Here is a 13,810-nt window from a genome sequence, read left to right as displayed (position 1 = left end):
GAGAGAGAGAGAGAGAGAGAGAGAGAGAGAGAGAGAGAGAGAGAGAGAGAGAGTGTCTAAAGTGTGCACCATTAAGCCAGGCTCCCTGTTTCCTTTTTGTCAGTAAACTCTTGGTCAGCCACTGGGTCTCGGTCTAAACCCAAACACTTGGCTATAAGCCACCAATTTACCACAAGACTCCAGCTGGTTCATCATCTGACTCACTAAGCTATAGTTTGACATTTCATGTAATACACCATCAAGGAAAAATGGTATCTACAAGAGTACAGTGAGTTAAAAGGCTATAGCCCTCATTCCTGCTACTGGGCCTTCTCTCTAAAGCCTGCATCCGTGGCCTCAGGGGGAGCTCCTATTAGCAGTTCACAGAGGAAGATAAGTAAGTTTGGCTGTATCATGGTTTTCAAGCACCACCTGAGGGTGCACAGCTTCAACATACAGGCTCTCCCCAGGATATTCCTGAAGGACAGCAATCCTTCCCAGTAGGCAGGACTCCGGGTAGTAAACTCACTTTGTGGAAGAAAACAACTGGGCAAATATGCAACTCTATTCTGATTCACATGCCACAGGCAATGGCCTGGCTGGATGGCAGACTAGACAGCCTGTTCTGTAGACAGCAAACAACCTCAATCTCTTTCTTCTGTCGTCCCTATAATTGCCCAGGGGATTCAAGAGCAGTGTGGCTATGGAGGCAGGCCTCAGCAACGTGAACTTCCCACTCAGCAAGGCTGGTCTGGCTGAGCTACTGCTAAGTGTCCACTCCACCAGCAGCAACGCCCAGCACTGAGCTCTACCACAGTGTCGTTCCCAGGATGTGTAGCCAGAGACCTGGTGGCAGACTGACTAACATTGGTCCACTGCCATCATGGAGCTGACATCACTGTATCCTTATTAGAACAGATATTTATTTATTCTGAGTATGGACTTACTTTCCCTTCATGTAATGCTTCTACCACTACAGCTTATGGACCACAGAACGCCTTATCCACAGGGATGATATTCCACAGAGCATTTTTTCTGCCACAAAAAAACTCACTTCACAGTCAAAGTACTCAGTGGGCTTGTGGTTTTAAGATTCATGGATCTTACCATGGTTTCACCATCGAGCAGCTGGCTTGACTGAGCAGTGAAATGGCCTTTTGAAGATTAATTTACAGTACCAGCTAGGTGGCATTAACGTGCCAAGCTGAAATGAGTTCTAGAAGGCTGAATAAGCTCTGAATTGAAATTCAATAAATGGTCATTTCTGCCAAGGCAACAGTTCATGAGTCCAGGAATTGAGAGGTAGCGGTAAGAACAGCATTGCTCATCATCACCTCTAGTAAAACATTTACCTCCCTTCCCAGGGCACTGCGCTCTGCTGCGTGTGCCTCACAAAGTCTTGATTCCAGAGTGGGACATTTCCCTACAGGCACTGTCATGGCTCCACTGGACTTACAGGCACTGTCATGGCTCCACTGGACTTCTCAGGCACTGTTACCATGTTGAGCCCTCCAGCTCTGGGTCAATGGGTGAGGAAAGGAACAACGGTGTTGACTGAGGTTAACAGGCCAGACTCCCAGGGTGTACTGGATGACTATACCACAGTGGAGGTCAGGAAGATTCCTGAGGTATCTTCTGGTATTACCATGCTCTGTGATTATGGCCAGAGGGGCCAGACATGGTGGAATATAAGTATTTATTTCCTTTGTCTTTAAAATAAAGGAACATTTTATTTTAAAAACTCAAATATGGGGCTGGAGAGATGGCTCAGTGGTTAAGAGCACTGACTGCACTTCCAGAGGTCCTGAGTTCAAATCCCAGCAACCACATGGTGGCTCACAACCATCTGTAATGAGATATGATGCCCTCTTCTGGTGTGTCTGAAGACAGCTACAGTGTATTCATATATAATAAATAAATAAATCTTTGAAAAAAAAAAACTCAAATATATTTCTAATGAAAATTCATGTTGATTTATTAAGCATTCACAGACTGTCAGGCTCTGTATAAAATACCAAGTCTGTTCATGCTCTTTTAGAGCAAAATCTACTGTTGTTCTCCACTTGTTTTTACATGAGACTGACATTTCAGTTCCACTGTCAGAATGACATCATCAAAGTTGCTTAAGACTCAAGTTTCCAATCACGGAAGAAGCCCATCCCACAGCTAAAGAGGAAGTGTGTTAGTTGTGACATCACCTCCTCTCTGCCCTCTAAACCCACCACTTTCAGCTCCTCATCCTTGACCTCACCACCACTTCTAGCAAGACCTTTCTCATCTGGAGGATGAGGCAGAAATCTCTGCAGTGGCAGCAACTTTTAGGGGTCAATATAACTTATAGGTGTCTATATGTCATTTTTAAAGTAAGCTGTCTTCAAGATTTCTAACAATTTAAGTGGAAAAAAAAATCTCTGAGTCGTTCAAATGTTTCATCCATTTTTCCAATTTGTCTTTTGGTTCCTAAATAAGCAGAAGTGTTGAAAAAAGGCACCTTGAGCTGCAGAAGTTGCTCTGGTTCAGAGCACTGGATGCTCTTCCAGAGGACTTGCATCTGCATGGTGGTTCACAACCATCTGCAATGCCAGTTGAAGACCTGATGGATGCCCTCTTCTGGTCTCTGTGGGTATGCACATACATTCCAAAACACCAATATACATAAAATTTTAAAAAGAAGAAAAAAAAAGGCATCTTACTGTCTTCTATGGTACATTTACAAACTCATCTCCACAGGAATGCAGGACTCTTCAAACATGAACACATGCTCTCGCTACAGAGATGACTCTATCACCCAGCCTAATGACCTGAGTTCAATTCCCTGGGACCTAAAATGGTAGACAGTGAGAACTTATTTCCAGAGGGTGTCCTATGACCTTCATAAGCATGCTACAGCATGTGTATGTCTGCCCCCCCATATACACACAAACAAATTAATGTAATACATTTTAAGTGAAAATACACGGTGTGCATCTTCTGAAGGCTTTTGGTCTTGGCCTTTGTTATAGCCTCTAGAGCCATCCCCTTGCTGAATCTCTTCCAATGCCTCTGAAAAGTGGCTGTTGCTATTACCATCAAGGCTGAAGCCATCTCTTCTGCCACTTCAAATAAAGACTACAACCTCTGCTTCAATAAGACAGGATCTCCCCTGTCAGGGCCACACACTTCCAGCCCAGGCCTGCACACTCAGTCTTTTTTGTTTTCCTGACAAGTTTTCATTGTGTAGCCTACAGGGTCTCAACACTTGCACTCTCTGTGACTGCTATGACAATGTCACATGACCATGCCCAATTGATCCTTTCCTACTTTGTTAATAATATGTGTGTAATATAGACACATGTATGATGCAACTATCTTTTTTTCTTTCTTCTCCTACTCTTTTGTCATATAACATAATATTGATTGATTATTACCAAATCTGGATTAAAGTACTAAAGTTATAGATATCAGAAGAGTGAGCATTCATTAAAAGTTTATTTGGACAAGGCGGCACAGGCACTTGGAAGGCTGAGGCAAAATTGAGGTCCTAGAACTCTGTAGTTTTGGCCGCAAGCTCACAGAAATCTCCCTGCCTCTGTCTTTCAAGAGCTGATTAAAGGTGTGCACACAGCCTTAAAACAAACAAATGTTCCCTTACATACTTGGGAAGAATAGCACATTTGTTACTATGTTCACAACTGTTGTCTCAGGTTCAGTGGGAGGACAACCTTCTAGTGTCTTTACTTTGAGGTTAAATATGTTATAGCAATGGGGAGATGTGTAGTGGAGCTTGGTTGGCAAGGCTTCCCAGCTAGTTGGTAAGTGATTATTTCTGGGTATGTCTGCAAGCAAGCTTCCAAGCAAGGTGAACATCTGAATCAGTGTATTTCATAAAGAAGACCCATCTTCCTGGTACAGGTGATGTCAGCCAGTCTGAAGACCAGAGAACACGCCTTTGATCTCTGCTTGAGTCCTGACCTCATCTCTCCTGCCCTTACAGGGTGGCACTCCAGTTTCTAGGGCCTTTGGGTTCAGACATAAACAAGTTCCAGGTTCTGCAGCCTGCATGGTAGATAGTGAGGCAGCCTCCAAGATCTCTAAGGATCAGTTCACCAATAAATGTGCTTCTGCGTATCTCTGCATCGTCATTTCCCTGGAGACTTTTGATTGGTACATGAGAAAAGAACACAGTGGCAGTGAGTTCCAGGAAAGATCTGTACACCTCTCACAGCACCCAACAAAGCCCTACAGCAGAAATCAGCCCAAGGATCCCCTTCTCCTGTGAGAGTATCCTCTATGAACCCCTCACCATCTAGATTTCAAACTTGGCAAGGAATGCACCTGAGAACCAACCCCAGCGATGCTCTACCTGTCTCTGCAGAGCAAGTTCACCATCAAGTTCCTTCAGTTTTCTCTCCAGTTTCCATTTCAGGTTCTCGTACTGCTCCCGCTGGTGGTCAAGTTCACTGTTCTTGTCACTGTGGAAAGCAGACAGGGTGTTCAGAGAGCCACACTGAATGTTCATTGACTGTATACACTGCAGGGGGCACCTCACCCATGGAGCTGGTACATGACTTTTGCAGGACTGCATGCAACAAGCCTCTAAGAAGTAGGACTTCTGCTTGACCTGAACCTGCCTGCCATCCCTAAATGAAGGGACCAACAGCACAGGAGAAAACACAACACAGAACACAAACTGGTTGACAAACAAGAATCAGGAAAAGGACCAGGCATGGCGGTACACACCTTTAATCCCAGCACTTAGGAGGCATACAAGCTAATCAATGTCTTCAAGGCCAACCTAGTCTACATAGTGAATTTCAGGCCAGTCAGGACTATCTAATGAAGTGGAAAGTTAATTATTGAAAGATGCCGACATTTAGAAAAACCAAGGGAAATACAGGGAGTCTCAGCAAAGAGGGAGATACAACAAATCAAACGGAGACTTGATAACTAAAGTACAAATAGAACCCAGGTCACTACCTTGTTTAATCAGGATCCCAGCTCTTGGCAAGCAGAGGCAGGTAGATCTCTGTGAGTTCAAGGCCAGCTTGGTCTACAGAGCAAATTCTAGGACAGCCAGGGCTACATAGAGAAACCCTGTCTCAAACAAACAAACAAATGGAGCCCTGAGGATTTGTGGGGGTAGTTAACAACTGGTGACTGACAAAGTATCTGAACATGACTGAAAGGTCTCAGGTTTGAAGAAAAAAGAAAAGGAGTCACAAAATAACACAAAGCAGCTTCAGCTTCCAAGTGTGAGCTGACATCTGTGCTGAGTCTCCTCTGGACAGTGACTGAGCAGCACTTCCTGACTGAGTCACAGGTGCTACAGAACATCTATTAAAGACCTCCTTGTCTGACACAACATCTCTGCATGTTAGGTGAAACTTGTGGAATGTATTGCTAAAACTCAGCAGCCAACAGCTTCCATCCAACTCTAAAGCTGAGAGTGTCAGCAGATAGCATCTGTCATGCCGGGATAGTGGTACATGCCTTCAGTCCCAGCATTTCAGGAGGCAGAAATAGGCGGATCTCTGAATTTGTGGTCAGCCTGGTCTACAAAGTAAGTTCCAGGGTAGCCAGTGAGATCTTAGGTAAAAAACAAAACAACAAAAACAAAACATGTTGGGCTGAGACCTAAGGAAAAGTTCATAGAGTTCTACTGGGCATCCTGTGGCACATGCACAGCACTCACAGGGCACCAGACACGATCATCTGTAGGGGTCATGCACCTGTGGACACGCTCCAGCTGCAGGCGATGCTCCTGCAGCATTAGCTCATGCTGATGCTGCAGCTCCTCCATGCGCCGGGACTCTCTGGTAAGTTCCTGTTTCAGCTTGGCCACCTCTATCTTGAGCTCACTGGCCTCTGCTTGTTGGACCTCCTCCCGCCTGCGGGCCTGGGTGAATTCGACATCATAGCGCTCCAGCTCGTGGTCCCGCTCTTCCAGCACCTGAAGATTGTAAACAAAGTCCTCCTGGAGGCGCTGTAGCCTCCCTTGTGCCTCCTCCAGGCGGCTCTGAGTAGCCTGAAGAGCTGCCTCCTGCAGCTGTGCGCGGTGGGCCTGGAGGGCTCGACATTCCTCCTCCTTTCGAGCCAAAAGCTCACTCAGTTCCCTCTCTGAGCCCGGCGGCAGCATGGTGACAACTGCAGCAAAGAAGGAAACAAGTAGCACACCATTAGGGACTCTGAATCAGAAAAACTTATTTATTTATGTATTTATTTTTGTTTTTTGTTTATTTTGTTTTTGTTTTTTGGGTTTTGCTTTTTGTTTGTTTGTTTGGTTGGTTGGTTTTGGTTTTTCGAGACAGGGTTTCTCTGTGTAGCCCTGGCTGTCCTGGAACTCACTCTGTAGACCAGGCTGGCCTCAAACTCAGAAATCTGCCTGCCTCTGCCTCCCAAGTGTTGGGATTAAAGGCGTGCGCCACCACCGCCCGGCTTGCTTTTGTTTTTTTGTTTTTTTGTTTTTTTGTTTTTTTGTTTTTTTGTTTTTTTCTTTTCTCCGTCTAGCTTGTTTGTTCTGGAACTTACTCTGTAGACCAGGTTGGCCTTCAACTCTCAGAGATCCACTTGCCTCTGTCTCCCACATGCTGGGATTAAAGGTGTGTGCCACCAGTGCTCAGTTATAAAAGTAATTTTAGTGTCTGCAGAGGGGATGGATCCTAGGTGGGGCAGTCTCTGGATGGCCTTTCCTTCAGTCTCTGCTCCACTCTTTGTCCCTGCATTTCCTTTTGACAGGAGGAATTCTGGATTAATATTTTTGAGGTTGGTGGGTAGCCTCATCCCTCAACTGTGGGCCATGTCTATCCACTGGATATGATCTCTACAGATTCTATCTCCCCTTTGTTAGGGATCCCTGCTCCACTTAGGGATCCATCTCATCTGCAGACACAAAGCCCAGACACTATTGCTGATACCAAGAAGTGCATGCTGACAGGAGCCTGATATAGCTGTCTCCTGAGAGGCTCTGCCAGAGCTGGACCAATACAGATGTGGATATAGGCAGCCAAACATCAGACTGAGCACAGGCACCCCAATGGAGAAGTTAGGGCAAAGACTGAAGGAGGTGAAGGGGTTTCCCCATTGGAAAGAACAACAATATCAACCAACCAGACTCCCCAAAGCTCCCAGGGACTAAACCACCAACCAAAGAGTACACAGGGGGTACCCATGGCTCCAGCTGTATATGTAGCAGAGGATTGCTTTACCTGGCATCAGTGGGAGGGGAGCCCCTTTGTTTCTGTGGTGGCTTGATGCCCCAGTGGAGGGGAATGCTAGAGCACTGAGGTGGGAGTGGGCAAGCAGGTGATGGAGCACCCTCACAGAGGCAGAGGGAAGAGAGAGGGGATAGGGGTTTGTGGAGGGGAAACTGGGAAGGGGGATAACATTTGAAATATAAATAAATAACCAATAAAAATAAAATAAATTGCCGGGCGGTGGTGGCGCATGCCTTTAATCCCAGCACTTGGGAGGCAGAGGCAGGCGGATTTCTGAGTTCGAGAGTTCGAGGCTAGCCTGGTCTACAGAGTGAGTTCCAGGACAGCCAGGGCTACTCAGAGAAACCCTGTCTCGAAAAACCAAAAAAAATAAATAAATAAAATAAAATAAAATAAAATAAATTTTAGAAAAAGATACAATATACAAGTCCAGTGGTTTTTGAGATGGAGTCTTGCTAAGTTGCCCAGGCTAGCCTTGAATCCTCAATCCTTTTTTAGCCTCCTGAATAGCTAAGGTAATAGATATGAACCACTGTGTCTGGCTAAAGTCTTAATTTTTAAAAAATTAGATCCAACATTATATAAAACTACTTTGCCAAATAGATAACAAATCTTTAAAAACCACTTACTGAGCCAGGCGTTGGTGGCGCACGCCTTTAATCCCAGCACTTGGGAGGCAGAGGCAGGCGGATTTCTGAGTTCAAGGCCAGTCTGGTCTACAGAGTGAGTTCCAGGGCTATACAGAGAAACCCTGTCTCAAAACAAAACAAAACCCCCGGCGGGGGGGGGGGGTTGTTCTTTTCTGTATATAGAGCCATTTTCTTGGGGCTCCTGGCTTTATTTATACAGCTAACCCAAGGCTGCTCACAGGGAAGTATATAAGGTCAACAGTGGCGGGCACCATCACCTAGGCACAAGAGCCAAGTGTGAGCAAGGGGAGGCAAAAGAGTTCATCTCTGATGTCACCATCGGATTCCAACTGTCTTTCCCAGGGCACATGGAGGCTTCTGCAGTAACAGTTTTGTATCACTGTCACCCCAAAGAAGGTGGCAGCATGACTCTCTGTAAGTGAGTCTTCTTTAGAAAGAAAAGCACACTGTCCTGGATCACTTTAACTTACTAGTCTTATGTATATTTACAGAGAAGGTGAAAATAATCATGGCCAACACCCTGAGATAGCCCATGGCCAGCACCCTGAGATAGCCCAGAGTGAAGGTAATGTAGGTTGCCTCGCTCTATTTGAATCAACAATGAGCAGGTCGTCACAGACATAAAACTCAAAAACAGGGATTGCTTTTGTGTCTGCTATATGTCTGTGGGGGCATGATGTATGTGTTGAGTGTGTGTATGTGCGTGCTAAGTGTTGTACTGTAGTGTGTGTGTATGAGAGTGTGGTGCTGTGAAGGTTTGTGAGTATATTATAGCATGGCCTGTATATGGTATAACGTTGGCGAGGTCACGTGAGTATATTATAGCATGGCCTGTATATGGTATAACGTTGGTGAGGTCACGTGTGCTATGGTGTGCATTTACATAAACTCCAGAGTTCCTAAGCCAGTAGCTGCTCTCTATATACAAAATACTACTTACAGAAAATGTAACTCATGAAATTATTGACAAGAAGAACTAGTCACAGTCAAGCTGGAGAGATGGCTCTGTGGTTAAGAGTACTCACTGCCCTTGTAGAGGACCCGATTTCTTTGCCAGCACCCACATGACAGCTCATAAGCATTTGTAACCCTAGTTTCAGGGGCTCTGATGCCTTCCTCTGGAGTCTACAGGTTCCTTCATATACATGGTACACTTAAAACTTCCACAAGAAAATACACAGACATAAAAAATAAATGAACAAAGTTTAAAATTACAGTCCAAATCATTATATATCACCAGGACTGAAAAACCAAGAGTGCATCTCATAGGAAAGAAGAGGTTTTCCATCAGACAGTGGGCACAGCTCTGTAACAGGTCTTACTGAATCACCTAAGACAGGGTCTGGCAGGTACTCTGTAACGGACCAGCATATCTGCTAGGAGCTTTGGGCCACTCAGCAACTGTACAACCCTAGCCCTGTCCTGTTGCTCTTACACAGAGAGGCTTCTATCAGCATGTAGGGGACAAGCATGACAAAGCTTCTCAAAGCTGGTCAGGGTCCCCAACCCTTTAGGGGTCCCAGCATCGGCTGTAGAGAGACACAAACAAAACACTGGTTATACCAAGTCCCTGACTTTAGAGGAGGGCACAGTGGCACAGTGAGTCTGAGCGCAGCCACAAAGAACCAAAGTTGGAGCAAGGGACCCCCTAGGTGCATCCAGAAGAGGCTGGTCTACCAGTGACAATCACTGTAGGTCCCAGAACTCCTCGAGCATCCTGAGATGGAGTCCCTGTAGCAGACTACGGTCTGTGTCAGCTTTGTTCATCCTGTTGTTTACCTGCCATAAGTCCTAGCTCCACCACCCATCACAGCTGCCTGGCTTCTCAGAACTGCCACAGCCATCCTTCACTGGAGCTCAGGAGATGCTCATTGCCTGCCTGCTGCCTGGCTGCCTGGCTGCCTGGCTGCCTGCTGCCTGGCTGCCTGCCTGCCTGCTGCCTGCCTGCCTGCCTGCTGCCTGCCTGCTGCCTGCCTGCCTGCTGCCTGCCTGCCTGCCTGCCTGCTGCCTGCCTGCCTGTCTGCCTGTCTGCCTGTCTGCCTGCCATCCACCCCATAGCTCTGCTCAGTTCCTGCATCCTGCACAATCGTCTGCTCATCTCACTAACGGGCCTGAGTCTTCACTGCCTCATCCCTGATGCCTACACCTTGGCTGCCTCACATTCCTGCCACCAGACCTCCCCTGTCACAACAGTCTACACTCTCAGACTGTGAGCCAAGAGACCTTCCTTCCTTAAATGCTCTTCTCAGAGCAAAGAGAAAAGTAACAAACATGCCCCATGGCTACCAGAAAAATCCTTTAAGATGCCTAACTGAGGTGGCCTAGAGTGCTGGAACCACCTAAGCCATTCAACTACTACGTGTCTTTTCAGTGCACCAGCTGCATGGCTTCCGGTTGTTAGTGTTCTGATATGGAAATCTGATTGTGTGATACCATTATGCTTAACATCTGCTGTAGCTTCTGGAAATTTCAAATACGTTTTATCCTTTGGGACTGCATCCTGAGACCCCTGGGCTGGAGTCTGCTGCAGCACTCTCTGACTTCTAGCTGCTCCCAGAAGGCCTAAGGCTGATACTTTTGTTCCTGGGCACAGAACATGTTACTCTCTACCTAAAAGGCCTTCTAGTTGGTTTTGTTTTTGTTTTAACTGGGGCAATTTCTTACTGCTAGGTTTTTGAAACTCAGCAGGTCACCATGGATGAAGCTTCTGTCCACCTAGTCAGGCAGTGGGTACTTATCCCTGTCATTTCCTCTTTGACCTCCTGACCAGGTAGACAGTGTGGCACCCTGTGCTCTTCAGTGAAACTGGGGTCTCTCTGTGTAGACAGCAACTTGGGGAGCAGAGGGCAAATGATGTAACACACCATCCAGGGAAAGAGACAAGCTTCTGCAAGTCTCAGAGCCCACCGGCTCAAGCGTCCCTTGATTCAAGGGATTGGTGCCCCACACCCCCTCCATGTTCATCTCCTTCTAACACACTACAGAACACCTGTCCTACTTCTGTACAAATTTCATCAAAGGATGATCCCAAAAGTTCCGCATGAGGCTAATCATCTTCAAGCACCGCAGGGCTAGAGTGTCCAGCTAGTCTGTCTGCCAGCTAACAGCTGTCCCTACAAAGCACCTGGTTTTCTCAGGGGAGCTACAGAAGCCTCTGGAGGAAGTGGGGCCCCACTGACAGCAAGACTTCATCTGCAATGTTCATGGTGTCTAGGAGACTCTGCCAACAGTGCAGCATTGGGCAGAGGAGCACATCCATTTTGTTATTCCCTCCCTCCCTCCCTCCCTCCCTCCCTCCCTCCCTCCCTCTCTCTCTCTCTCTCTCTCTCTCTCTCTCTCTCTCTCTCTCTCTCTCTCTCTCATTTTTAAAATATTAAACTTGCCAGGTGAGATGGCACTTTCCTGAAATTCTAGCTTTTGGAAGGCTGAGGCAGGAGGATCAGAAGTTTGATTTTGAAGCCTAGGCTGAGTGCTGAGGCCCTGTTTCAGAAATGAACAAGTGGAACACTAGGCTCTTTCTTTCCTTCTTTTTTTTTTTTTTTTTTTTTTTTTCTTTTTTTTTTTAAAGATTGTTTTATTTATTTATTATATGTAAGTACACTGTAGCTGTCTTCAGATACCCATATGAGGGCATCAGATCTCATTGCAGATGGTTGTGAGCCACCATGTGGTTGCTGGGATTTGAACTCATGACCTCTAGGAGGGCAGTCAGTGCTCTTAACCACTGAGCCATCTCACCAGCCCTCTTTCTTTCCTTCTTTCTCTCGCTCTTTCTCTTTGAAAATCTAATGGGGTGTTGCCAGCATACCTGTGAAGTCTAGAGAGCCTTAGAAACCTCTGGATTTGGGAAGATGGAACAATTCTTCCTGAAAGATGTGATTAACCATGGAGCTTATGAGCTTCCAGATAGCAGAGGCCTCATTTGCAAGACATGCTCATTATTGCACAGGACAAAGCGAGCCCCAGTGCAAACATCCTTCATGCTGGGCTGTGGCCCAGAGTTAAGATGTCACAAACTATACGGTAGCATGTGCAGCAGCAGGTCATGAACTCAGCTCTAGAGCTCACAGAGCCTAGCCCAAGTGTGCAGCAAGAGTATGTATGGAATAAGTGTGCATGCAGAACCACTCCTGAGCACAGGACCTGGCCAGTGAGAGAGCAGCAGGAGGCAAAAGGTTCATGTGAAAAGGCAGTCAGCCTTCCAGGTGGTACAAGACACTGGGACTTCACAAGATTACAACAGAGCCAGAGAGTACCAAAGCTGGGAGCAGGGCTCTCTTAACAGCTGACACCATCCTTAAGAGGAAACAATTCAAGACCAAGTCCTGAAGTCACCTAAGAAAGGTATATCTGAGAGGGAAAGAGCCTACCCACAGGGCCAGCAGGGCTGGCTTGCTGTGCCCACCACGTTCCTAAGTCTCCAGGAAACTTCCCTGCAGTGGCTGATCAGGGGTCAGCAGAGGAGAGAGGCCTATGAAAAGCTGATCAGGGGTCAGCGAGGAGAGAGCCTATGAAAAGCACAGTGCGCTCTCTACTCAACAGATGACACACAGGGACTAACAACCCTTCCATTCAACTGTCTATAAATGTGAAACTATTTTTTTAAAAAAGAAATGTCTGATTGATAATTAATTGAAAAGTATTAATATGCAGTAGTAGACTCTATAGTCTAGACAAAAGAATAATTTGTAAAAGCATAAGAACAAAACTAAGAACAAGCTGTCTGGATGGATGGCCTTCCACAGTGGCTGTTTCCCTTGGTTTCCTTCCTGTGAAGAATTGCAGCTTGGATGCACTTGGCTCTCTTTGTTACCAATAAGAAAAGCCACCCATGTCTGGTGCAGAACACTATCTACTTAGAACTAGGGGTGCCATCATCTTGTCATGGCTGTGTGAACACCTGTATGAGTTACTGTTTCATTGCTGTGATGAAGAAAGAAAGGAAGGGAAGGAAGGAAGGAAGGAGGGAGTGAGAGAGGGAGGGAGGGAGGGAGAAAAAGGAAGAGAGGAAAAAGGGAAGAAAGGAAGGAAGGAAGGAAGGAAGGAAGGAAGGAAGGAAGGAAGGAAGGAAAAGTGGGCTTTCTTATTTTGGGTCACAGTTTGGCACACAGTCTGTTACAGCCAGAAAGGCAGGCCAGCAAGGATGTAAAGCAGCTGGTCACCATGTCACACCCACACTCAAAAAGCAAAAAAAGATGAATGCTGCTGCTAAGTTAACTTTTACCTCTCCTTTCTCTTCAGTCTGAGACACTGGTCTATGGAATGATGTTGCCTCCAGTGAGGGTGGGTCTTTCCACTTCAGTTAATTTAATCGGGAAAGTCTCTCAGATATGCCTAGAGATTTGTCTCATAAATTATTCTAGAGACTGTAAAGTTGATGACCAATGTTAATCATCACAATATCCAATAACCTTTACTCAAACATTTTGAAGGACTTGAACTAAGCTCAGGGAGTCTATCCTTGAAATGCTCACAGGAGACAAAATTCAAACCTATGAGATCATATTCACCACTAATCGCCAGAGCCACAGCTACAACCATTTTTTGTTGCTGGATATTTGATCATATTGTAAACCCTGAGATTGTGTTATTTACTGAAAAACCCTGTTTCTGGTTGTGGTGTGGCTCAGCCTTTAGCACACACCTTTAATCTCTCTAACTGGAATACAGACACACCCTTAGTATATACCTTTAATCCCAAACAATGAAGGTAAAATTAGTTTATAGAAAGACGCGCCCATGCTTGAAAGTGATGTCAAATTGTGTGACAGAAAAAATGACAAATCAGAGAAAGATGTGACAGAATAGGATATGCCCACCAGGCGGTGGTGGCACACGCCTTTAATCCCAGCACTTGGGAGGCAGAGGCAGGCAGATTTCTGAGTTCGAGGCCAGCCTGGTCTATAGAGTGAATTCCAGGACAGCCAGGGCTACACAGAGTAACCCTGTCTCGGAAAACCAAAAAAAAAAAAAAAAAAAAAAAAAAAA

General features: G+C 46.0%; 1 protein-coding gene across 1 annotated transcript in view; it reads right to left on the bottom strand.

The window, feature by feature from the left end:
* Ccdc57 (coiled-coil domain containing 57) overlaps nt 1-13,810 on the bottom strand; it is a 101,350-nt gene that overhangs the window by 81,679 nt on the left and 5,861 nt on the right. Inside the window, exons 2-3 of the mRNA XM_028787976.1 lie at nt 5,688-6,102; nt 4,322-4,430 (exon numbers count right to left, since the gene is read on the bottom strand). Coding sequence (XP_028643809.1) covers nt 4,322-4,430; nt 5,688-6,094 — 516 coding nt within the window. The 5' untranslated portion in view covers nt 6,095-6,102. The remainder of the gene's footprint in view (nt 1-4,321; nt 4,431-5,687; nt 6,103-13,810) is intronic.

Source organism: Grammomys surdaster, unplaced genomic scaffold (assembly GCF_004785775.1).
Source record: "Grammomys surdaster isolate TR1022 unplaced genomic scaffold, NIH_TR_1.0 125688, whole genome shotgun sequence".
NCBI classification, from domain to species: Eukaryota; Metazoa; Chordata; class Mammalia; order Rodentia; family Muridae; genus Grammomys; species Grammomys surdaster.
The sequence above is the reverse complement of the archived record's forward strand: the minus strand, read 5'-3'. Positions and strand labels throughout refer to the sequence as shown.